General features: G+C 45.1%; 1 protein-coding gene across 6 annotated transcripts in view; it reads right to left on the bottom strand.

The window, feature by feature from the left end:
• Positions 1 to 27001, bottom strand: part of LOC121531951 (voltage-dependent calcium channel subunit alpha-2/delta-1) — a 106134-nt gene that overhangs the window by 76294 nt on the left and 2839 nt on the right. For all 6 annotated transcript variants that reach the window (XM_041837540.2, XM_041837543.2, XM_041837542.2 and 3 more), the window contains exons 2-3: positions 14120 to 14201; positions 13697 to 13813 (exon numbers count right to left, since the gene is read on the bottom strand). In XM_041837540.2, coding sequence (XP_041693474.1) covers positions 13697 to 13813; positions 14120 to 14201 — 199 coding nt within the window. The remainder of the gene's footprint in view (positions 1 to 13696; positions 13814 to 14119; positions 14202 to 27001) is intronic.

Here is a 27001-nt window from a genome sequence, read left to right as displayed (position 1 = left end):
GTATTTTATACAGGTAACAAACTGAGATTAGGAGCACTCCCTTTAAGAGTGTGCTCCTAATCTCAGCTCGTTACCTGTATAAAAGACACCTGGGAGCCAGAAATCTTTCTGATTGAGAGGGGGTCAAATACTTATTTCCCTCATTAAAATGCAAATCAATTTATAACATTTTTGACATGCGTTTTTCTGCATTTTTTTGTTGTTATTCTGTCTCTCACTGTACAAATAAACCTACCATTAAAATTATACACTGATCGTGTCTTTGTCAGTGGGCAAAAGTACAAAATCAGCAGGGGATCAAATACTTTTTTCCCTCACTGTATATATATATATATATATATATGTGGACACCCCTATAAAATCGAGCACACAGCCATGCAATCTCCATAAAAAAATGACAGTAGAATGGCCTTACTGTAGAGCTTAGTGACTTTCAACATGGCACCATCATTCACTACCAGTGAAAAGTTTGGACACAACTACTCATTCAAGGGTTGTAGAATAATAATGAAGACATCAAAACTATGAAATAACACATATGGAATCATGTAGTAACCAAAAACGTGTTTAAAAAATCAAAATGGAGTGCTGCATCAGATAACCTGGCCTCCACAATCCCCCGACCTCAACCTAATTGAGATTGTTTGAGATGAGTCGGACCGCAGAGTGAAGGAAAAGCAGCCAACAAGTGCTCAGCATATGTGGGAACTCATTCAATACTGTTGGAAAAGCATTCCAGGTGAAGCTGGTTGAGAGAATGCCAAGAGTGTGCAAAGCTGTCGTCAAGGCAAAGGGTGGCTATTTGAATGCCACTTGTAAAGTTTGGTGGAGGAGGAATAATGGTCTGGGGCTGTTTTTCATGGTTCGGGCTAGGCCCCTAAGTTCCATTAAAAGGAAATCTTAACGCTACAGCATATAACGAAATTCTAGACGAGTCTGTGCTTCCAACTTTGTGGCAACAGTTTGGGGAAGGTCCTTCCCTGTTTCAGCATGACAATGCCCCCCTACACAAAGCGAGGTACATAAAGAAATGGTTTGTCTAGATCGGTGTGGAAGAACTTGACTGGCCTGCACAGAGCCCTGACCTCAACCCCATCGAACACCTTTGGGATTAATTGGAACGCTGACTGCAAGCCAGGCCTAATTCCCCTACATCAGTGCCCGACCTCAGTAATGCTCTTGTGGCTGAATGGAAGCAAGTCCCCGCAGCAATGTTCCAACATCTATTGGAAAGCCTTCACAGAAGAGTGGAGGCTGTTATAGCAGCAAAGGGGGGACCAACTCCATATCAATGCCCGGGATTTTTTTATGAGATGTTCGACGAGCAGGTGTCCATATACTTTTGCCATGTAGTATAGGCCAAATCATCAGACTGATTGAACTGAGAGAACAGTGTAATTGTGTTTGATAAAAGAAGGAACAAAATAAGGAACAATACAATGTGATGACATGAGGTGTGACAACAACCCACCCACACTGAGATTACTAAAGACAAACAAACGGCTTCAAACGGCTTCACATAGAGAGAGATGGAGGAATTATTTCAAAGACGAGGAAGACACAAATAATAGAAATTCACAATAATACACTAAGAGAGGAAAGGAGAGAGAGAGAGAGAGAGAGAGAGAGAGAGAGAGAGAGAGAGAGAGACAGAGAGACAGAGAGACAGAGAGACAGAGAGAGAGAGAGCAGACCCAATACCTCACACAGGAGCAACAGCTCAACAGACACCCCGCCCAGACCTGCGAGACACCCCCGGACCTACACATAGAGGACCCCCGCCGAGAGGACCTACATCCAGACCACAGCACTACCAGCCACATCCACACCCCCACCCCCACCCCAGCCAATTAACACCCCCCCAAGTCAACCATGCTCACACCCCATTTAGGCCCCCTCAGATCAGACCTATGCCCCTCCTACCCACCCCATGCCCCCCACTCCTGCAAAGAGGGCCTCAACATGAAAGTCACACATACACCCAGGCCGTGAGCAGGCAAACAGGCCCAACCCCCTCTCTTACACTAGCCCAAGCCAATGGCATGTACCAGATGCTCAGCAGGCTCTGCTCACACTTACTGGCCTGAGGCCAAACCACACGACCAACAACATTACACACTTTATGGAACACAAAGCCTTCACTATCTCATCCTGGAATATCCAAGGCCTGAGGTCATCTGCCTTTGGCCTAAAGAGCAGGAACCTGGACTTCACTAAAGAAATCGGAAATTCAGACATTGTCATCCTACAAGAAACATGGTATAGAGAAGACGGACCCACTGGTTGCCCTATAGATTACAGAGAGCTGGTAGTCCCATCCACCAAACTGCCAGGTGTGAAACAGGGAAGGGACTCATGGGGTATGCTATTTTGGTATAGAGCAGACCGAACTCACTCTATTAAATTAATCAAAACAGGAACATTTTACATTTGCCTAGAAATTCAAAAGGAAATTATCTCAACAGAGAAACATGTCCTCCTGTGTGCTACCTATATCCCCCCACTAGAATCCCCATACTTGAATGAAGACAGCTTCTCCATCCTGGAGGGGGAAATCAATCATTTCATCGTTGTGTACTAGTCTGTGGCGACCTAAATGCTAGAACTGGACAAGAACCTGACACCCTCAGCACACAGGGGGACAAACACCTACCTAGAGGTGACAGCATTCCCTCCCCCATATGCCCACCTAGGCACAACTACGACAATATAACCAACAAAAACGGGTCACAACTCCTGCAGCTCTGTCGCACGCTGGGTATGTACATAGTCAATGGTAGGCTTCGAGGGGACTCCTATGGTAAGTACACCTATAGCTCATCTCTTGGCAGTAGTACCGTAGACTACTTTATCACTGACCTCAACCCAGAGTCTCTCAGTGCGTTCACAGTCAGCCCACTGACACCCCTATCAGACCACAGCAAAATCACAGTCTACTTGAACAGAGCAATACTCAATCATGAGGCATCAAAGCCAAAGGAACTGAATAATATTAAGAAATGCTATGGATGGAAGGAAAGTAGTGTCAAATAACTACCGTGGTATATGCGTCAACAGCAACCTTGGGAAAATCCTCTGCATTATCATTAACAGCAGACTAGTTCATTTCCTCAGTGAAAACAATGTACTGAGCAAATGTCAAATTGGCTTTTTACCAAATTACCGTACGACAGACCATGTATTCACCCTGCACACCGTAATTGTCAAACAAACAAACCAAAACAAAGGCAAAGTCTTCTCATGCTTTATTGGTTTCAAAAAAGCTTTTGACTCAATTTGGCATGAGGGTCTGCTATACAAATTGATGGAAAGTGGTGTTGGGGGAAAAACATACGACATTATAACATCCATGTACACAAACAACAAGTGTGCGGTTAAAATTGGCAAAAAACACACACATTTCATTCGACAGGGCCGTGGGGTGAGACAGGGATGCAGTTTACAACACAATTAGACCCAATCAAATCATGAGAAAACAAAAATATAATTACTTGACACATTGGAAAGAATTAACAAAAAAACTGAGCAAACTAGAATGCTATTTGGCTTAAAACACAGAGTACACAGTGGCAGAATACCTGACCACTGTGACTGACCCAAACTTAAAGAAAGCTTTGACAATGGCCGCCGTAGGCAGACCTGGCTCTCAAGAGAAGACAGGCTAGGTCCACACTGCCCACAAAATGAGGTGGAAACTGAGCTGCACTTCCTAACCTCCTGCCAAATTAAAAACACATATTTCCCTCAGATTAAACAGATCCACAAATAATTCAAAAACAAACCCAATTTTGATAAACTCCCTTATCTACTGGGTGAAATACCACAGTGTGCCATCACAGCAGCAATATTTGTGACCTGTTGCCACAAGAAAAGGGCAAACAGTGAAGAACAAACACCATTGTAAATACAACCCACATTTATGTTTATTTATTTTCCCATTTGTACTTTAACTATTTGCACATTGTTACAACAGTGTATATATACATAATATGACATTTGAAATGTCTTTATTCTTTTGGAACTTCTGAGTGTAATGTTTATTGTTAATTTTTATTGTTTATTTAACTTTTGTTTACTATCTACTTCACTTGATTTGGCAATGTTAACATACGTTTCCCATGCCAATAAAGCCCTTAAATTGAAAAAAAATCGAAATGAATTGAGCGAGAGAGAGAGCGAGCGAGCGAGAGAGAGAGAGAGAGAGAGAGAGAGAGAGAGAGAGAGAGAGAGAGAGAGAGAGAGAGAGAGACAGGGAGAGAGAGACAGTAAAAGAGATGTCCAGTGGTGTCTCTGTTGGCTGTGCAGGGTAGGTAGGTCAAGTGGAAAATGCAAAGTACCCAATTCAGCTCTGGCACACACACACACACACACAAACACACACACACGCACACATACACACACACACACTAGGTGGGAAGAGGGATTTACAACATTAAGATTGCTCTGGGGATTTCTGTGCTGTTTCACATGGCCTTTCACAAAGGCCAAACCAGTAAACCTACAGCTACAGACACACACATAGTCCCAGCCCAGCGTTTACGAATACTCATTGATTACAGATATATGCTAATCTTTATGAGTATGATCATGAAAATTATATTACTGTCATTATCCATAATATGAAATAAATTATTCTCAAACTGCCTCTCTCATCACCACCCAAACAACATGCTCTAAATAGTTTAATATTCCAGAAGGTTATGGCCCAGTCTCAAACTATTTTGCAGAATCCTTTAAACATTAGTGGTACCGTACCTTTCTCAAGGCTCAAGAGCCCAATGGCTGTGGGTGGTATCTGAAACCAGAAGACCTCAGTTTATGTTTGATTGCCTCATCGACCATCCATTGCGATTGAGAGTCTAGTAGCTATGTTCACCAGGATGGAATGGTTGGATGAGTCTTGCCTGAAAGCCCTTGGCAGGTGTTGATGTGATCAGTGCGGAGCAGAGAGAGAGAAGGCATCAGAGCCCCACAAGGGTGCGTGCTCAGCCCCTTCCTGTATTCCCTGTTCACCCATGACTGCGTGGCCATGCACGCCTCCAACTCAATCATCAAGTTTGCAGACGACACAACAGTAGTAGGCCTGATTACCAACAATGATGAGACAGGAGACGGGGGGGTTGAAAATTCTCTGGTGCAGTACTGTATCTACTGCGCCAGCCATGGGTTCCCCTTCACCAGACAGAGGCTGATGAAATACGCCGACAAAATATGCAGGTATTTGGTGTTTTATGTGTTTATGTATGTAGATTGGTGGACTGACTGTTCTCAATGTGTGTGATGTAAATGTGGATGTGTATGGTGATGCCAAAACAAACATTTTCATCCTGGATGGACAATTATATATTATATTCTATTGTAGGTTTCGGCACCCAGGGGAAACAATCCCACCACTGGGGAAGAGGTGGTGGGAAATGTTCAGGAGGAGGCACAAGAACCTGAGCATGAGGAGGCCGGACACCCTGGACAGGGGGAGAGCTGAGTGTGCCACACATCCGACGATGGACACCTACTTCACTTCTTATGAGAAGCACTTGGAGGAGAGTGGGTTGAGGGAGAAACCCAGACAAATCTATAACTGCGATGAGTCTGGGTTTCGTAGCGACCAGAGCAGGCACAAAGTGCTGGCTCCCCGGGGCGCAGAACACGTGTACCAGCAGGCTCCGGGGACCAAGAAGCACATCACAGTGCTGACATGCTTCAACGCAGCTGGAGAGGACATCCCCCCATTTATCATCTACCCCAAGTGTTTCCCCGGTGGCCACTACACACTGGGAGGCCCCCCCCAAGCCTTGTATGGACGGTCAAACAGTGGCTACATTGACAGGGACCTGTTCCGGAAGTGGTTTCAGCACTTCATTAAGCATGCAGTAAAGGAGCGCCCTCTCCTTCTCCTCTTCGATGGGCAAAAGAGCCACATGGACACGGAGGTGCTCGCGGCGGCACTAAGGGAACGGGTTATACTTCTTTGTCCTTCACCACATTGCACCCATGTGCTGCAGCCGCTGGACATGGCATACTTTCGCCCTCTAAAGGCTGAGTTCTCCAAGGTAGCTGGAGACCTTAGCCATTTTGACCACTCCTACAAGGTAAACAAATCAGAATTTGCCAGAGTATTCTGCTACCCGTACCAGCGATGCAAGGACATGCGCTTGTGGTGGAAGGGTTTAAGAAGTGTGGCCTCTTCCCTTTTGACCCTTCAGCCATTGAAGGGTCCCGTTTAATGCCGTCTCAGTCCCTACCGGGTCCCACCACCGCCTCTCCTGGAACCAGCAGCACTGTGCCGTCCATCAGCACCTCCTCCCCAGTGACGACAGGAGGACCCTCAGCCCCTGTTCCAGTCCCAGCCGTGGCTCAAGAAGAGCACCCCCTAATAGAGGGGGGGGCTGATAGCGAAGGACCTGGGGCACATCCTTACTGTCCTGAAGTATCGGCTGGACCGATACAGAAGACTTCCTGTGGTCGCCACATGCCTCACCGGGGAGGAATACACGCGCCAGTGGCAGGAGAGGGGTGAGAAGGAGAGGGCCGAGGCAGAGGAGAAAGAGCGTCGGGCAGCCCTCAGAACACAGAGGGCACAGGAGAGGGCTGCCATGGATGAGACCATTGACACCATCACCTCTGTTGGACCACCTGCTGGAACCACTCCTGACAGCTGCATCACCACTGCCAGTGCCTCCTAGTGTGCAACACCTGTAGGAGCCGCCAGAGTCCCCAGCTGCAGAAGAAGGCCACGTGCCTACTCTCCCGGCCACACCATCGTCAGCCCCTCAACCCCACGATTACAAACACCAACTCCTCCAAGCCATCGTCGGTGGTTTTGTCCACCACCACGATGCCTGCAAACTCCCCTCAGGAGTGTAGATCCGAGGTGCCATGGGTGTGCTGTGACTTCTGCCAGCACTGGTTCCACTGCAGGTGTGTGCAATGGGATCCAGAGGTAGCGGTGGAGCTGGATTTTTATTGTGATTTTTGTGACAATATAGGGATGGGAGGTCGAGATTTAATTGTTTGTTTTGTTTGTATTCATATGAAATTATTTATTTGTACAAAAAAAAAAAAGTCTAAAATATAATATATATATATTTATTCAACCCATCTTGTGTATTTCTTCCTTTACTTTCCAAGTGCATCTCTGCAACACAAACTCCAACAGTGTTTTCATTGTTTATGTCAATACACATAACTGAAACGAAAGTTTTATTTGATGTAAATTATTAATACTCATATTTTAGCATTTAACTGTTATCTACTTTCTCAAAACATAAGATTAATCTGTAAAACAAACGATGAGACATTATTTGGTTACAACACTGAATATGTTGGTGAAGAAAAATTTCTTAAGAGTCCACAGGAGGGTGCACCGGACTACGCAATGAAAAGTTGACAGGCAAGTAATCATTTTTTACCAGAAGGCTAGCCAACTAGTCAACTATCTAGTAAACACTTCGGATACGAGGTTGGTGTCTTTTTTGTCAACAAAATTAAACGGATATATCTTGTAATTGAACAAAATAGTAAGGTGGCCAATAACTGGGGACCGTATGCCAATAATACGGGATGTATTTTCTTTTGCTAAACCGCTTATCAAAAAGGGTTCCACGCTAGCTCTTAGGACACTTTGCAGTATTTTGTTTTTTTATGTATTATTTTTTACATTATTATCTCAGAAAGTGTTTTACATCATTACATACAGCCGGGAAAAACTATTGGATATCAGAGCGGCGTTAACTCACCAGTATTATGACCAGGAATACAACTTTCCCGAAGCAGATCCTTTGTTTGCTCTCCCCAGGGCAACTGAATTGATTCCAGCGGCTGACCCAAAACATCGCCGTCGGAGGAGAGGCACTCGGAGCGGCCTGCTGGTCCGACTTAGGAGGCGCGCACACCACCCACCGCTTCCAAGTATTCTACTCGCTAATGTTAAATCTTTAGTTAACAAAGTCGACGAACTAAGGGCAAGGATTCTTTCCAGAGAGACATCAAGGCCTGTAACATACTCTGTTTCACGGAAACATGGCTCTCTTGGGATATTCTATCGGAATCGGTCCAGCCAGATGAGTTCTCAGTTCATCGCGCAGACAGGAATTGTAGTAACATAGAGGAACTCGAGTCCTTCTGTTCACCCGACCTAGAATATCTCACAATCAAATGCTGACCGTATTACCTCCCAATATAATTTTATTCGGTTATAGTCATGGCCGTGTATATCCCCCCTCAAGCCGATACCACGACGGCCCTCAAAGAACTTCAATGGACCTTATGCAAACTGGAAATCACATATCCTGAGGCTGCATTTATTGTAGCCGGGGATTTTAACAAAGCAAATTTGAGGACTAGGCTGCCGAAGTTCTATCAACATATCGACTGTTGTACTCGCACTGCTAAAATCCTCGACCATTGCTATTCAAACTTCCGGGATGGTTATAAGGCCCTCCACCGCCCTCCTTTCGGCAAATCTGACCACGACTCCATTTTGCTTCTCCCTTCCTATAGGCAGAAACTCAAACAGGAAGTACCCGTGCTAAGGACTATTCAACGCTGGTCTGACCAATAGGAATCCACGCTTCAAGATTGTTTTGATCACGCGGACTGGGATATGTTCCGGGTAGCTTCCGAAAATAATTTAGACATATAGACGTATAGGTGATGTTGTGCCCACTGTGACTATTAAAACCTACCCTAACCAGAAACCGTGGATAGACGGCAGCATTCGCACAAATCTGAAAGTGTGAACCACCGCATTCAACCATGGCAAGGTGACTGGGAATATGGCAGAATACAAACAGTGTAGCTACTCACTCCGCAAGGCAATTAAACTGGCAAAACATCAGTATAGAGACAAAGTGGAGTCGCAATTCAACGGCTCAGACACGATACATATGTGGCAGGGTCTACAGACAATCACGGACTACAAAAAGAAAACCAGCCACGTTGCCGACACCGACGTCTCGCTTCCAGACAAGCTAAACACCTTCTTCGCCCGCTTTGAGGATAACACAGTGCCACTGACGAGGCCCACTACCAAGGACGGTGGCCTCTCCTTCTCCATGGCCGACGTGATTAAGACATTTAAGCATGTTAACCACCGCAAGGCTGCCGGCCCAGACGGCATACCTACCCACGTCCTCAGAGCATGCACAGACCAGCTGGCTGGTGTGTTCATGGACATATTCAATCTCTCCCTTTCCCAGTCTGCTGTTCCCACATGCTTCAAGAGGGCCACCATTGTTCCTATTCTTCAGATATACTAAATATTCTATCTACATACTGTCCATAATGTCTACACATCCCATCACATCCCATTTTGCTACACCCGCAATAACATCTGCTAATATGTGTATGCGACCAATAAAATCTGATTCGATTTTATTTGATTTAGAGACAGAAAACTCTCTGATCATATCACATACTCTGCTCATTACTAGAACACACACAAACTAAACAAATGAAGGTATAATGGAGGCGGTTCACTCGCATGAGACTAAAGCGTAGGCTTTAGCTCAGCGGCCCAAAACAGTCTTGTGACACACCCAGGTCAGTTACACAGGCACAGACCAAGAAAGATAACACAGACATCAGGCCACCAAGGCACACAATGTACTATACACCTCAGAGAAGTCCAGCTTCACACCGACAGAGAGAGGAACATAAGCGCACACACACACACACACACACACAAACACACACACACAGAGTCTGTGGTCTCTGTGTGTATGAGGTATTACTCTAGATGAGGTTTTGGACTGGGCCATTAGTCACTGGCCAGAACCCTTAACCCTACTGTTAGGACTGTGATCACACACACACATATCGCACCCTGAGCTGTGGACAAAATTGCAATAGTTTCCAATAGGAGCTGTATTGGCGATCAGTATAGAAAAACAGCAAACACAATGGTAAGGGTGGGAAGGCTTCTGACAGAGTGTGTGTATAAGTCTTACTCCTCCTTTCTCTGACTAATTTGTCTGCTATTTGCGTTAACGGCTCTTCATCAATAATTAAAGTTTTAATTACAGCACACACACACACACAATCGAACACACAACCAAAGAGAGAAAACTAGTGAGAGAGGGATGGAAGAAAGTAAGAGTGAGTGACAGAAAGATACGTCAATGGAATTGGATATGGCCTTGGGCATTTCATCCACTCTCACTAGTGGAACACTATTTTTACCCAATCAAACTCTGAGAGCCCTACACAAAGCTAGACCAAAGTCTGACACACATACATGCAAAAGCCCACTCAGCCACACACTCACACTGACCAGCTATTAACCTCACAACAAGGGATGTAGACACATTTGAATACCTACTGTACACCTCTTCCCATTGACTTTATACAATAACGATATTGTAGTGTTGTCTCTGACAATTCATCCATTATTTACAGCAAAGACAATAAGGCTTACTGTGGTGAACACAGCTGGGTTAGAAAGGTGAGGTCTGCCATTTCAGTCACACACACACACATGCATGGACGCATACACACACACTGCACTATATTGCTGTTCTGAAACCATTAGTCCTTTCTAGTCAAGCATTGACACGGCCCCCCGCTCCAGATACATGTTGAACCCCAGGAGGGTTGTTGGGGCAATGTGTGTGTGTGTGTGTGTGTGTGTGAGAGACTCATTTAGAGAGCAGGGCTAGTTAACCCTCACAGAAGCTCAGCAGATACAGAGACCCCCACCAGCAGCCTGAGAGCTCTAATCTATAATACATGAGACACACAGCACACACACACACACACACACACACACACACACACACACACACACACACACACACACACACACACACACACTCTCTCTCACACACACACACACACACACACACACACACACACACACACACAGACAGACAGATGAGACAGGGGAGAGGTGGAGAGAGCCCAGCATACACATCTGGCGACATATCCAGCACCTGGAGCAAACTCCACACAAACACACAAATGCACACACACACACTGTTACGGATACAGGTATCCTGTATGTGTATTTCTTTTTCCTCTCCTTCTGCCCTAATCACAGGTGTCCCTTGTTTTCCTGATTGGTGGTCGTTGGTGTGTCCCACCTGTCCGACATCCGTTCGTCTGCTGATTGCTGAGGTGGACCAATCAGTGGAAACTCCTCCATTTTGCACCACCTGTTTCTGGTTTTACATTACCATATCACATCCCCTGGTTTTAAAAAACCAGTCAGTTGTGTTTTCTGGAGAATAATCTTTTTTCTTTGTGAGTATGTATACTGTGGAGTCTTGTTTTTGTGTACCCACTCGTTTGCTGCTTAGTCCATATTGTACCTATGTTGTTTGTTTGTGCCTGGGAAAAGGGGGGTTTAGCAAGTCGCCCTTGGGCATACACTACCCGTAGGAAAACCTTGTCTAAACACACTAGTTAGACCTGAGCGGACCACCCACTGTAGTTTTGTATGGTTAGTAATAAACTTAGTGGTTCTTGAGGCAGGCAAGATCAGTTTATGGGTTTTTGACTTTATTGTTTAATTCCTTGGGTCCAGCTCAGCCCCTTTTCACCAAACCGTTTACTGTGTGTTTATAATAAACATTTTGTGTTTGACGGTAGCATATGGTTGTCAGTGTATTTTGTTCTCACTGTTCCTTATCAATATTCTAATTCACCTGAGTTATGTTACGGGTCTCTTTTCCATCCACCCTAGACTTTTAAAGCCACAGGATTCGTAACACACACATTGGAAGACACACCATGATCATTGTATCACATCAAGATGCCTTTTTCTATGATATTAGCCCAGCATTGAAGAACAGGGAGTGTGTGTGTGTGAATGCTTGTGTGTGCATGCTTGCTTGCTTGCATGTGTGTGTGAGTCATTTGTTGTTTTATCTTAGATATCAAAAGAGTGAATCACAAAGAATAAAACATATTCTCTCTTTACTCTTTGTGAGAACAACAATGACAGATGTAATAGATGAAACACTGCTCTGGCCTTCAGTAAACTCTAAGATATGAGTAGGAATCTATCAGAGTTCATAAACCCCACTATAGACCAATGAGTCATTTCCTATCTATGAGCATAGCTACATCCACCCCTACTTTACTCAATCCATCTATCCATCAGTAATCCATCTTTAAAACAGGTAAAAGCAATAACTCCCTGGCTTGAAGCTATCTGCGGAGAGAGAGAGAGAGCAATAGACAGAGAAAGAGAGAGAGAGAGAGAGAGAGAGAGAGAGAGAGAGAGAGAGAGAGAGAGAGAGAGAGAGAGAGAGAGAGAGCAATATACAGAGAAAGAGAGAGAGAGAGAGAGAGAGAGAGAGAGAGAGAGAGAGAGAGAGAGAGAGAGAGAGAGAGCGATATGGAAATGGCTGGTAGAGTAATAGAAGGTATAGAGTACAGAGGGATAGGACACTTACTGGTCATCATCACATACAATGACATTATACATACCAGCAGAGTTTTCGAGTTTGGACATGAACATTAGTACAAGGGTCAGTTGAGTTCATTTGTTAGCTGGCAGCACCCGTGATAAGACGAACTGGACCAGCTTGTTTATTTTCCATTCAGAGTAGAGAGGCTGTTTAATGTCAACTGCTAGATTATACATGAGTTTATGATTAACCATAAACATTGTCTTTCATGGAAAACATTGAAAGTTCAATGCCTTGGGAAGACATCTCCACTCACCTTATAAAGGCACTACTAGTTACCATATCATATGTAGCAGAGTGTTTCTGACTTCTACCAGGGAAGTAAGGTCCATTCATGTACAACAGAGATGCAAGCTAGGGGCTGTTTTCCTTATTAAGGGACCATTTAAATTAAAACTGCCAATTGATAAGTGACTAAACAAGTGTGAGCTGGCCATCTAAGGGACGGGTCAGCAACATCCCAGGGACCAATGCTGGACCAGGGATCAGGGGTTGAGAAACACTGCAGCTAGCACAGCAGTACAATATATCTATGACATATAAGATGGCTTTGGAATACAAAACATATGCATACTCCATACTCCAGCAGAAGATGAGAGAGCTGTGTCTCTGACCCACTTCTGTTCAAAGGAACACACTCACACACACACACACACACACACACACACACACACACACACACACACACACACACACACACACACACACACACACACACACACACACACACACACACACACACACACACACACACACACACACACACACACACACACACACACACACACACCACAGAGATAACCTCCCTAGGGTCAAACCTCTAATTATAATGAACTGTGGTGAGCAGAGATCTGAGTAGCTGTGTTCTTTTCCTCTTTCTAACTTTCAACTTAGCCCGTCATACTAGCATGGCCATACAGCCATACAAATTATCACTCCTCTCTGTTGACAACCTGCCCCTCACATTGCCATGGTCTTCTAACCATCCCCTGGTCCTGGCCTATATTGTCACATCTCACCTCAGCTTTTTACAAGTGGAACCTAACATGCAATACATGGCCCCCCATAAGACTTGAAATAGCATCAATGTGATTACAAGATTACCTATGTTGGGTACACCCAGGAGTCAATGTGTCGTTCATTTCAATCCCTCTCCACTCCATTGTGGTGCAATATAGTAGCAGTGGCATCATCAAGGCTCAATCTCACTTGATTCAACAGCTCAACTAGTCATCAAGCCCTTGATGTTGGGTGTACTTGAGGAGCATAGAAACCCTGTGTCTTACCTCCAGAGCTGCAGCCCTCTTCAGTAGCAGCTGTTCTATGTTCCTGGCTGCCCTAGCCACTAGTTCCTCAGCATCATTAGACTCTACTGTGTACAGGTTCTGGTTGTCCAGGAAGATCTACAGACAGACAGACAGACAGACAGACAGACAGACAGACAGACAGACAGACAGACAGACAGACAGACAGACAGACAGACAGACAGACAGACAGACAGACAGACAGACAGACAGACAGACAGAGAGAGAGAGAGAGAGAGAGAGATGATACAAACTGTTTACATATACTGTATGTAGCAGTCTGAAAAAGATTAGTCCCTTGATAGTAGAGGTCCATGTTTGATGTTATGTAGTGATTACTATGCATTGTAATATGTTATGAAAGGTTATGGCACCTGTGTGTGTGGCTGTGTGTGTGTGTTGTACCTGTGTGAGGCTCTTCCCGGCGCTGGCCATGTCTGCCAGGGTCACCAGCTCTATCTGCATCTGATCCACCCATTCCTTTATTCTATAGGACAAGAGAGATGCACAAACAACCAATCAGATCACAAAAACAGACACCAAACATCCCATACCGGTAGTTCAATGAAATAGCTCCCTCTTCAACTAAATTAGCCACCGTTTATGTTACTCGTAGCTACCTATCATCGGCCAACATCAATGCCAATCAGATAACTTCAGATGGTTTCAAACCTAATATAACCACATCAGACGGCTTTCACAAGAATGGAACATGGCATCACCTGTCCAATCAAATGCGTAACAATCACTAATACAATGTCACTCGATAAGATCACTCACATAGCCGTCAACACTGCCATAGCCAATCAGATCATTCTCTCAGGGGTCAAAGAAAAAGTCAACCAATCAAATACTAATTATAAGGTCACACCCAATGTCAACCAATCAAATACATATCACTGGGTTCTAACACAAAGTCAGCCAATAAGATTACTTTCTCAGGGGTCAGAAACAAGGTCATCCAATCAGGTAGCTGTCTCAAGGTGGGTCAGACCAGTGAGAGACAGTGATGTGTGTGGACAGGCGCTCTACAGAACTCTACCTGTGTGTGTGTCAGAGTGAGTGAGTGTGCATGTGACAGTGCCAGAGCGAACCCCGACCAAATGGCTCCTCTCCATATCAAAGAGCTGCAGAGGCAAAAGTTCACTCACTGTCCTCTTGATGATATTCTCTCTCTCTCTCTCTCTCTCTCTCTCTCTCTCTCTCTCTCTCTCTCTCTCTCTCTCTCTCTCTCTCTCTCTCTCTCTCTCTCTCTCTCTCTCTCTCTCTCTCTCTCTCTCTCTCTCTCTCTCTCTCTCTCTCTCTCTCTCTCTCTCTCTCTCTCTCTCTCTCTCTCTCTCGGGCCCCGTGTAGCTCAGTTGGTAGAGCATGGCGCTTGCAACGCCAGGGTTGTGGGTTTGATTCCCACGGGGGGCCAGTAATTACTAAAATTTCAAAATATCTCCTGACACCCTGAGGATAACAATATAACAAATTCAAAATGATCAATAAAATAGTTTTTTTTTTTTGCTGAAGTGAGGTAGGTCGGAAGCGTGTGTAGTAGAGCTTTGTAAACCAAAAGGGACTAATAAAGTGATCCATGGGACTTTAATAAGGACCAGCCAACCTTTTGATACCTGTGATAACTGTCACCTGTGATAAAGCGAAGGGCGTTATGGTAGACGACAACCAAAGGTTTAAGAGTAGTGGCTGCTGCGTTCCGATAAATAGAAAGTTGACTGTACAAATCAAATCAAATCAACAGGTGTAGACATTACCGTGAAATGCTTACTTACAGCCCTTAACCAACAATACATGTATTTTAAAATAAAAAAGTAAAATAAAACAACAACAACAAAAAAGTGTTGAGAAAAAAAGAGCAGAAGTAAAATAAATAACAGTAGGGACGCTATATATACAGGGGGGTACCAGTGCAGAGTCAATGTGCGGGGGCACTGGCTAGTTGAGGTAGTTGAGGTAATATGTACATGTGGGTAGAGTTAAAGTGACTATGCATAAATAATTAACAGAGTAGCAGCAGCGTAAAAAGTTGGAATGGGGGTGGAGGGGCAGTGCAAGTAGTCCGGGTAGCCATGATTAGCTGTTCAGGAGTCTTATGGCTTGGGGGTAGAAGCTGTTGAGAAGCCTTTTGGACCTAGACTTGGCGCTCCGGTACCGCTTGCCGTGCGGTAGCAGAGAGAACAGTCTATGAGTAGGGTGGCTGGAGTCTTTTACAATTTTGAGGGCCTTCCTCTGACACCGCCTGGTATAGAGGTCCTGGATAGCAGGAAGCTTGGCCACAGTGATGTACTGGGCCGTACGCACTACCCTCTGTAGTGCCTTGCGGTCAGAGGCCGAGCAGTTGCCATACCAGGCGGTGATGCAACCAGTCAGGATGCTCTCGATGGTGCAGCTGTAGAACTTTTTGAGGATCTGAGAACCCATGCCAAATCTTTTCAGTCTCCTGAGGGGGAATAGGCTTTGTCGTGCCCTCTTCACGACTGTCTTGGTGTGTTTGGACCATGATAGTTTGTTGGTGATGTGGACACAATCTGCTTCCTACTGTTTAGAGGCATGATCTATTTCTATAAAAGAAGCCTTCTTTAAATCTCAACTTCTTAAGTAGCTCATCCATATGTTTTTTAATCCAAAAGCCCCGATATTTATTGGCGGGAACCTGCTCGATGAAAGAACCATCCAATGCATAAATGTGTAAGCCATCTATAATATTTCTACGAGAATTAGAAAACAGCATACATTTAGTTTTCCCCGCATAAAGTACCATAAAGTAAATAAACAAGGACTTTGTGCAAGGCAACAAAATCAGATTGCAGCTCCAACATAGCCTGGTCAGTCGTAGGGGCAATATCATACATAACAGTGCAATCTGCATATGAATGTTACAGGTTTTTTCAGATAGACAAATATTATTTATTTAAATAGTAAAGAGGACCCCTGATGGACACCTTTATTAATATCGAGGTAACTTTATACCATCAGAAAGCACACATTGGGTCCTGTCTGACAGATAGTTCCCAAACCACTTGCAATACGCCTGGTTGAGGTCCATTTCAGACAACCTTTGAATGAGTAGGGGATGGTCGATAGTATCAAATGCCTTGGATAGGTCTAGAAATATGGCAGCACAGTGATTCCTATGATCTAAGCAATACACACACGCACGAGAAACACACACACATCCACACTCAAACACCCAGTGAGAGAAAGACAGAGAGAGAGATGGAGTGAGAGAGCGGAAGAGAGAAAGAGAGAGAGAGAGAGAGAGAGAGAGAGAGAGAGAGAGAGAGAGAGAGAGAGAGAGAGAGAGAGAGAGAGAGAGAGAGAGAGAGAGAGAGAGAGAGAGAGAGAGAGAGAGAGAGAGAGAAACAGGACCATTAATATTGCATGCAGAAGGCTGGGGGTTGGAGTGGGATGCAGACACTCTTATTGTCATTCATTGTCACTCACAGACCCTACCATGAGCCTCCCTTATGGCCAGGAGAGAGACAATGTCACACACACACACACACACACACACAAACAAACACATACACACAGAGCAAGAGACACACGCATGCACACACACGTACACACACAAACACATTCATTTGTCATTTGCATCATTTGTTCATAACACAGTCCCTGAGAGTACTGAGTGTAAAGCTGGTTACTTGAATGTGTCCAGAGGATTGTGACTGGGGAGAGGGAAAGACACAGAGAGGGGGGTGGGGGGGTGGGGCTAAGGATGCCTGCTCTGGAATTTCTGTGGGGAGGGGGAAGTGAAAGAGAGAAGACTGGGGGAGTGAAAGAGGTGAGGTTGCGTTGGGAGGAGGTGAGGTATAAGGAAGAATCGTATCCCTAAATGTCTCAGTGGACTCGTCTTGGATGAGTTTCATTGCCAAGTCACAAGTGTCCCAAATTTCAGACACCTAATCTGCCTCTCTTCTCCTCTCTGTAGTGCCTAAGCTCTAAAGCCCTGGAGCTCTCTCTGTGTGTGTGTGTGTGTGTGTGTGTGTGTGTGTGTGTGTGTGTGTGTGTGTGTGTGTGTGTGTGTGTGTGTGTGTGTGTGTGTGTGTGTGTGTGTGTGCGTGCGTGCATGCGTTTGTGTGCGTGTTTGCGTGTGCTTGCATCCATACTTGTGTGTAAATATTCCCTACTAGCGTGGCCAGCCTCCTTCCATCACAGTCTCTCCACAGCATGGCAGATTTGTGAATGGTTTGATGATATCATCTGTTTTGCACACATCTCCATTCAGACCACATTCAAACTCCTCCAGTATGTGTGTGTGTGTGTGTGTTACCTCAGTGCTGCTCTGTTCTTATGTTCCCCTAAATGAGGCATGTAATCCCGTTAAAAGGCCAACACAGGATTACAACGAGAGAGAGAGAGAGGAAGGGGAGAGAGAGAGCTTCCCTATCAAGTCTAACAATTTCAAGCAGACAACCTAAGACAATTTACAAAAATGACAAATGGTTTGATGAAGAATACGAAAACCTAAGAAAGGAATTGAGAAACCTATCGAACCAAAAACATAGAGACCCAGAAAATCAGAGCCTACTATGGTAAATAACTAAAACAATACAGAAATACACTACGGAAAAAGAAGGAACAGCATGTCAGAAATCAGCTCAATGTAATTCAAGAATCCATAGAATCTAACCACTTCTGGGAAAATTGAAACACACTAAATAAACAACAACACAAGTTATTTATCAAAAACGGAGATGTATGGATAAACCACTTCTCCAATCTTTTTGGCTCTATTACAAAGAACAAACAGCAAAAGCATATACATTATTAATTACAAATCTTAGAATCAGCTATTAAAGACTACCAGAACCCACTGGATTATCCAATTACATTGAATGAACTACAGGACAAAATACAAACCCTCCAACCCAAAAAGGCCTGTGGTGTTGATGGTATCCTAAATGAAATGTGGCAGGTGATTTGGACGCAGGAGGGTAAATCACAGAATAAATGGTTTATTCGGTAAGACGGCGGTACGCAGCAATGCGTAAAACACTCCAGTGTGGTATTACGGCGCACTGGAGAAAACAAGGCACATGGGTGAATATCCCGGCGATCCTTAATACAATATAGCTCCACTGAGCTATAGTAACCTCCACAATAAACAATCACACACAAAGACAAGGGGGGGCAGAGGGAATAATTATACAGGTACTGATGAGGGGATATGAACCAGGTGTGTGTAATAAACAAGACAAAAAAAATTGAATGATGAGATGAGGAGCGGCAGTGGCTAGAAGGCCAGTGACGACGAACGCTGAAGCCTGCCCAAACAAGGAGGGGAGGCAGCTTCGGAGGAAGCTGCTTCCTGAAATGATAAAATATACAGACCACAAATTCCCATTGGCTATGCTTAAACTCTTTAACATCATGCTCAGCTCTGGCATTTTCCCCAATATTTGGAACCAAGGACTGATCACCCCAATCTATAAAAGTGGAGACAAATTTGACCCCAATAACTATTGTGGGATATGTGTCAACAGCAACCTAGGGAAAATCCTCTGCATTATAATTAACAGCAGACTCATACATTTCCTCAGTGAAAACAATGTACTGAGCAAATGTCAAATTAGCTTTTTATCAAATTACTGTACGACAGACCACGTATTCACCCTGCACACCCCAATTGACAAACAAACAAACCAAAACAAAGGCAAAGTCTTCTCATGATTTGTTGATTTCAAAAAAGCTTTTGACTCAATTTGGCATAAGGGTCTGCTATACAAATTGATGGAAAGCGGTGTTGGAGGAAAAACATACAACATTATAAAAGAAATTTACACAAACAACAAGTGTGCGGTTAAAACTGGCAAAAACACACACATTTCTTTCCACGGGGCCATGGGGTGAGACAGGGATGCAGCTTGAGCCCCAACTTCTTCAATATATACATCAACAAATTTGCGAGGGCACTAGAACAGTCTGCAGCACCCGGCCCTACTAGAATCTGAAGTCAAATGTCTACTGTCTGCTGATGATCTGGTGCTTCTGTCCCCAACCAAGGAGGGCCTACAGCAGCACCTAGATCTTCTGCACAGATTCTGTCAGACCTGGGCCCTGACAGTAAATCTCAGTAAGACAAAAATAATAGTGCTCCAAAAAAGGTCCAGCTGCCAGGACCACAAATGCAAATTCAATCTAGACACCGTTGCCCTAGAGCACACAAAAAACGATACATACATTGGCCTAAACATCAGAGCCACAGGTAACTTCCACAAAGCTGTGAACGATCTGAGAGACAAGGCAAGAAGGGCCTTCTATGCCATCAAAAGGAACATACAATTTGACATACCAATTAGGATCTGGCTAAAAATACTTGAATCAGTTATAGAACCCATTGCCCTTTATGGTTGTGAGGTCTGGGGTCTGCTCACCAACCAATAATTCACAAAATGGGACAAACACCAAATTGAGACTCTGCATGCAGAATTCTGCAAAAATATCCTCTGTGTACAACGTAAAACACCAAATAATGCAAGCAGAGCAGAATTAGGCTGATACCCGCTAATTATCAAAATCAATTAAAGAGCCGTTAAATTCTACATCCACCTAAAAGGAAGCAATTCCCAAACCTTCCATAGCAAAGCCATCACCTACAGAGAGATTAACCTAAAGAAGAGTCCCCTAAGCAAGCTGGTCCTGGGGTTCTGTTCACAAACACAAACAGACCCAACAGAGCCCCAGGACTCCAACAGCAACACAATTAGAACCAACCAAATTATGAGAAAAAATAATAATAATTACTTGACACAAATAATTAACCAAAAAACTGAGCAAACTGGAATGCTATTTGGCCGAGAGTACACAGTGGCAGAATACCTGACCATTGTGAATGACCCAAAATTAAGGAAAGCTTTAACTATGTTCAGACTCAGTGAGCATAGCCTTGCTATTGAGTGAGGCCACCAGAGGCAGACCTGGCTCTCAAGAGAAGACAGGCTATGTGCACACTGCCCACACAATGAGGTGGAAACTGAGCTGCACTTCCTAACCTCCTGCCAAATGTATGACCATATTAGAGACACATATTTCCCTCAGATTACACAGACCCACAAAGAATTTGAAAAACAAATCCAATTTTGATAAAGTCCCATATCTATTGGGTGAAATACCACAGTGTGCAATTACAGCAGCAAGATTTGTGACCTGTTGCCACAAGAAAAGGGCAACCAGTGAAGAACAAACACCATTGTAAATACATCCCAAATTTATGTTTATTTATTTTCCCTTTTGTACTTTAACTATTTGCACATCGTTACAACACTGCATATATACATACCATGACATTTGAAATGTCTCTATTATTTTGGAACTTGTGTGAGTGTAATATTTACGGTTCACTTTTTATTGTGTATTTCACTTTTGTTTATCCATTTCACTTGCTTTGGCAATGTAAACATATGTTTCCCATGCCAATAAAGCCCATTGAATTGAATTGAATTGACAGACAGACAGACAGACAGACAGACAGACAGACAGACAGACAGAGAGAGAGAGAGAGAGACAGAGACAGAGACAGAGACAGAGACAGAGACAGAGAGAGAGAGAGAGAGAGAGAGAGAGAGAGAGAGAGAGAGAGAGAGAGAGAGAGAGAGAGAGAGAGAGAGAGAGAGAGAGAGAGAGAGAGAGGGGGGAGGTAATAAGTTGTGGTAAGGTTTTTACCTCTCAGCTTTCATTTGGCCAAAAACCTCAACATTTACATAAACATATAAGTACTACTTTGTAAGCTCTATGTGCATGATAAAAAAAAAAAATAGTTGATCATCTCCAATACATCTACAATTTAACCCTAGATGTACAAGTGCATGTCTGTCAAACTGACCAATCCAGACCCAGCTCTGCTCCATTCATGTATAGACAGTGCAGTTTGTCTGCGTTGGCACAGAATATAACTACCCTAACTTCTAAACTCAGCACAGAATAATTACCCATACACACTCACAGCAACTGGGTCAGATACTGCCCTAAATTATTCCACAGAGAGAGAGAGAGAGAGAGAGAGAGAGGGGGGGAGTAATGAGTGTATCCATACTGAGTGTCTCAGCGGAATGCTAGGTTGAACTATGGACTAATTACACATTATTATAGAGACAGACACAGTCTGACAACACAGGCATCAACTCGCACACACACACACACACACACACACACACACACACACACACACACACTCACACACAAACACGCACGCACAAGCACGCACACACACACACACACACACACACACACACACCTGTGTGACGATGCTTTTATAGAACAGAAAGGGCTTCAATACAGTGGGGATTATGGGATTCGTTAGATTCCTGCTTACAAATGACCATGTAAAAGCAACCAGTTCTGTAAGACAGAAGAGAAGACTATGTACAAATCCCAACCTCTGTATACAACTATACCAATTTAATCACCAGAACGAAAGACAAAGATAAAAAAAAGATTGCAGTTTAATGTTTGGGACTGGCATTTACCCAACCTGCCACGGATAATAATAATAAGGTGGGTGCTTACATGTGTCCTATTTCACACATGTAAAGGTGTGTATTATACACATGTGAATTGGAAAGTTTATTTATTTTGCATATCCCACTACCCCTGAGACACCCTTGGAGAGTGGGGTCAGAGCCAGGGATCAGCCATTATTGATGGCGACCCTGGAGCAATTAGCGTTAAGTGCCTTGCTCAAGGGCACATACAGATTTTTTACCTAGTCGGCTCTGGGATACGAACACCAACCTTTCGATTACTGGCCCAACTTGCTTAACCGCTAGGCTACCTGCCTGTAACCGCTAGATACCTCTCCCTGTGTCGCATCCTACATCCCCAGAGTAATTGCTGGGTGGAGTGAAGCTAACTGATTACACAAACATAATGTCTGCTGTTACCTTCAATGATCAGCTCTTTAACACTGGGAGAGCATTAATCTATTCTTCCCATTTTCCCAAAGCAACACTTATTGTGTTAGACCAGGTCCTATAATCTGGTATTGCATAGTAATAAACCATATACTGTATGATCTCTCTAATAAATCCATGAAAATACATATTCTGTGTTTCACTGTTTTAACTTGTGGGATTGGGAGTCACAGAATAACAGTATGATATCATATATTCTACAGTAAGTCTTAAAGATGCTGTCACACCCTGATCTGTTTCACCTGTCTTTGTGATTGTCTCCACCCCCCTCCAGGTGTCGCCCATCTTCCCCATTATCCCCAGTGTATTTATACCTGTGTTCTCTGTTTGTCTGTTGCCAGTTCATTTTGTTTCGTCAAGCCTACCAGCAGTTTTCCCCTTGTTCCTGTCTTTTTCAAGTTCATGTTTTCTAGTTTTCCTGATTTTGACCATTCTGCCTGCCCTGACCCTGAGCCTGCCTGCCGTTCTGTATTTTGTCACACCACCCTGGATTATTGACCTCTGCCTGCCCTGACCCTGAGATTGCCTGCCGTTCTGTACCTTTTGGACTCTGATCTGGATTACTGACCTCTGCCTGCCCTTGACCTGTCGTTTGCCTGCCTCCTGTTTTTGTAATAAACGTTTGTTACTTCGACACTGTCTGCATCTGGGTATTCTCCTGAAACGTGATAGATGCACTATGCAGAAATCACTTCTCCATTTCCTGGTTGCTAAAATTCTAATAGTTAGTCGAATTTCAGTTTATGTGACAAAACAAGCAAGTATAGTGAAGAGAATCATTGTCCCATCTAAACGCTGTGAAATACATTTGTCATAGCCAAAAATATTTTATTTTCAGCTGTTTGAAGCTGGTGTACAAAACCGAAAGTAAAAGATGCAAAAACAAATCTTAAGAATGGGAAGCACAGAAATGTCGCACATAGAACAGATCTACCGCTTCTTAGACTTGCTTTCAATGAGAATGACAAATCTATAACACATTTCTTTGTGAATTTGGTCAGGTCATCCAAAAGGTTACATATTGCAGCTTTAATTAAGCTCTAACTCCTCTTTTCTACCAGTCTGGTCTCGTACACTAGACGTAACATAGTCAATGTAAATCCAGGACACTCAAATGAGTATGATATGTTACGTTTGGTACAGTGTAAACACCAATGTGCTGTCATTACTCAAAACGTGATTTTGTAGTCATTACTCAAACTGATAGAGTCACTGTGACCCTGTAGGGCAGTGGTCACCAACCTTTTCTGAGTCAAGATCACTTTCTGAGTCAAAATGCAAGCCAACATCTACCGCTTAGATTTTTTTTAAACATGACTTATAAAACATAAGCCTATGCAACATTAACCAATTAAAAATAGTTCAGTAGCAATGAGGTTTTTGAAGTAGGTGTCACACCCTGGCTCTGGGGACTCTTGTATGTTGAGCCAGGGTGTGAGTTTTCATTGTTTTATGTTCTAGTTTGGTATTTCTATGTTGGCCAGGGTGGTTCCCAATCAGAGACGGCTGTAGCTCGTTGTCTCTGATTGGGAGCCATACTTAGGTAGCCGTTTGGCATTGTTTTGGTGTGGTATCTTGTTCCGTTTGGTTTGTGTAACCGTAGGACTTCACGTTTCGTATCGTTTGTTGTTTTGTTCGTTGTGTTGTACATTCAATAAATATTATGTGCAAATATCACGCTGCGCCTTGGCCCGCTTCTTCTCAAGACGATCGTGACAGAAGATACCACCTCGACTGGGTCAAGCAGCGTGAGGAGGAGAGAGGCTGGACTTGGGAGCAGAGGAGGGAGAGTCTGGCGAGAGCCATGGAGTCCTGGCCCACGGGGAGGATAGACGGCCAGAAAAAATTTAGGGGGGGGCTCACGCCGTGGACGACGGGGCAGCAGGAGGCCGGGATAGAGTGGTTCAGCGGGTTGGCAAAGGAGGCCGCCAGGTTACGGGAGTCACTGGTCACCAGGGGGAAGGAGAATGTAGAGGCACGGCGAGAGGTACTGGGGTGTGTTGCCAGTCCGGTCCGGCCCGTTCCTGATCGCCGCGTAGGGCCAGTGGTGTGTGTCCCCAGTACGGTCCGGCTTGTTCCTGTCCCTCGCACCGAGCCTGTGGTGCGCGTCGCCAGCCCGGTCCGGCATGTTCCTGCCCTCGCACCAAGACTGTGGTGCGTGTCGCCAGCCCGGTCCGGCCTGTTCCTGCCCCTCGCACCAGCCAGTGGTGCGCGTCGCCAGCCCGGTCCGCCGTTCCTGCTTCCCGCACCAAGCCAGTGGTGCGCGTCATCAGCCCGTTTTGGTCCGTTCCTGCTCCCCGCACTAAGCCAGTGGTGCGCTTGTCAGCCCGGTTCGGCCCGTCCCTGCTCCCCGCACCAAGCCTGTGGTGCGCGTCGTCAGCCCGGTCCGGCCTGTTCCTGCCCCTCGCACCAAGCCAGTGGTGCGCGTCGCCTGCCCGGTCCGGCCCGTTCCTGCTTCCCGCACCAAGCCAGTGGTGCGCGTCGTCAGCCCGTTTTGTCGTCCTGCTCCCGCACCAAGCCAGTGGTGCGCTTCGCCAGCCCGGTTCGGCCCGCCCTGCTCCCCGCACCAAGCCTGTGGTGCGCGTCGTCAGCCCGGTCCGGCCTGTTCCTGCTCCCGCACCAGCCAGTGGTGCGCTCGTCAGCCCGGTTCGGCCCGTCCCTGCTCCCCGCACCAAGCCAATGGTGCGCTGTCGTCAGCCGGTCCGGCCTGTTCCTGCACCCCGCACCAAGCCAGTGGTGCGCTCGTCAGCCCGGTTCGGCCCATTCCTACCCCCGCACCAAGCCAATGGTGCGCGTCAGCCAGCCCGGTCCGGCCCGTCCTGCTCCCCGCACCCAGCCTGTGGTGCGCGTCGTCAGTCCGGCACAGCCCGTGCCTGTTCCACCGGTGCCTGGTCCGGCACCGGTCAGCTGCTCCACTCCGGAGCTAGAGCAATCCGCTCCACCAGTGTTCAGTCCAGCTCCGGCCAGCAGGGCCAGACCGGACCAGGGGCGCTTTGGGGGTTTAGAGAGGGAGTGGGGTCATGCCCGAGCAGATCGCGCCGAGGCGGAGTGCCCACCCGGCCCCTCCCCTGTTGTGTTGGTTGGCGCGGTCGGAGTCCGCGCCTTTGGGGTACTGTCACGCCCTGGCTCTGGGGACTCTTGTATGTTGAGCCAGGGTGTGAGTTTTCATTGTTTTGTGTTCTAGTTTGGTATTTCTATGTTGGCCAGGGTGGTTCCCAATCAGAGACGGCTGTAGCTCGTTGTCTCTGATTGGGAGCCATACTTAGGTAGCCGTTTGGCATTGTTTTGGTGTGGTATCTTGTTCCGTTTGGTTTGTGTAACCGTAGGACTTCACGTTTCGTATCGTTTGTTGTTTTGTTCGTTGTGTTATACATTCAATAAATATTATGTACGCATATCACGCTGCGCCTTGGCCCGCTTCTTCTCAAGACGATCGTGACAGTAGGCTACAGGCCTACATTATCACTGCATATTGGCTATGTTTGAATTGCCCTGTCAATGTTGTTCTTCTCAGACCATTTTGAAATTATATTTTTTAAATGTAGGTATATTATTACACGGGTAATAGATAATTTGCTCTATTACTTGTGAGGCACAGCTGAGTGAGCATAACAATCAGCGCGTACATTTTTTTTACTGGACTGATGAACTGCATCTGATGGTCAGTCTGAGGGGAGGGAGCAGCGGTGAGGCTGCCTCTTACCCAACTCACCATCCTTCTGCTCTCCCTCCATCCGCTGAGAAAAGGGGACACAGTCTTCAAGCTGATGGCGAAACTCAAGTTACACTGCATTATTTCTGCCTCATGCACCAATTCATGTTGTTACTCCTATGAACAGAGAAAGTTGAATATTCCTTGATATTAAAAAAGAAACAAGCCGCTAATAATAAGGCAAAATTATGGGAACACTTTGCTATAGTCATTCATTGCAGCTACAGTGCTGGTTGTAGTGTGAGTGGAAGTAGGGATAACACATATTTTATGGCTTATAAGTATTGAACAAAAAGTGTTGACACTAGTGTTGAATAACAACTTAAACAACTTAAACTTACTCATAAAAACAGCAGTTATTTTCTGTATTTGTTAAGTCTCTCTCTAGTCATAGTTTTAAACATTTTGTAATCTCACAGTATCAACTTTGCTGTGCATTCCAGGCTTCTTTTTATAGTCTATGGTTCAAGAAAACTGTGCAGACACAGTGATCTGAGCTTTCGGATTGGCTAGCGGTAGGCCTATAGGTGCACTTGATTTGCTCTCTGGGCCTGCCGTGTAGGCAGAGTTCTACCTTCAGACACATGAAATGGTTCAAAATGGGAACACTTTCCTTCCCGGCGCTAGGGCTGCTGAATCAAGTGCACCTACCGCCAA

Source organism: Coregonus clupeaformis, chromosome 19 (genome assembly GCF_020615455.1).
Source record: "Coregonus clupeaformis isolate EN_2021a chromosome 19, ASM2061545v1, whole genome shotgun sequence".
In the NCBI taxonomy this organism is placed as follows: domain Eukaryota; kingdom Metazoa; phylum Chordata; class Actinopteri; order Salmoniformes; family Salmonidae; genus Coregonus; species Coregonus clupeaformis.
Note: the sequence above shows the minus strand (reverse complement) of the source record. Positions and strands in the feature narration are given on the sequence as shown.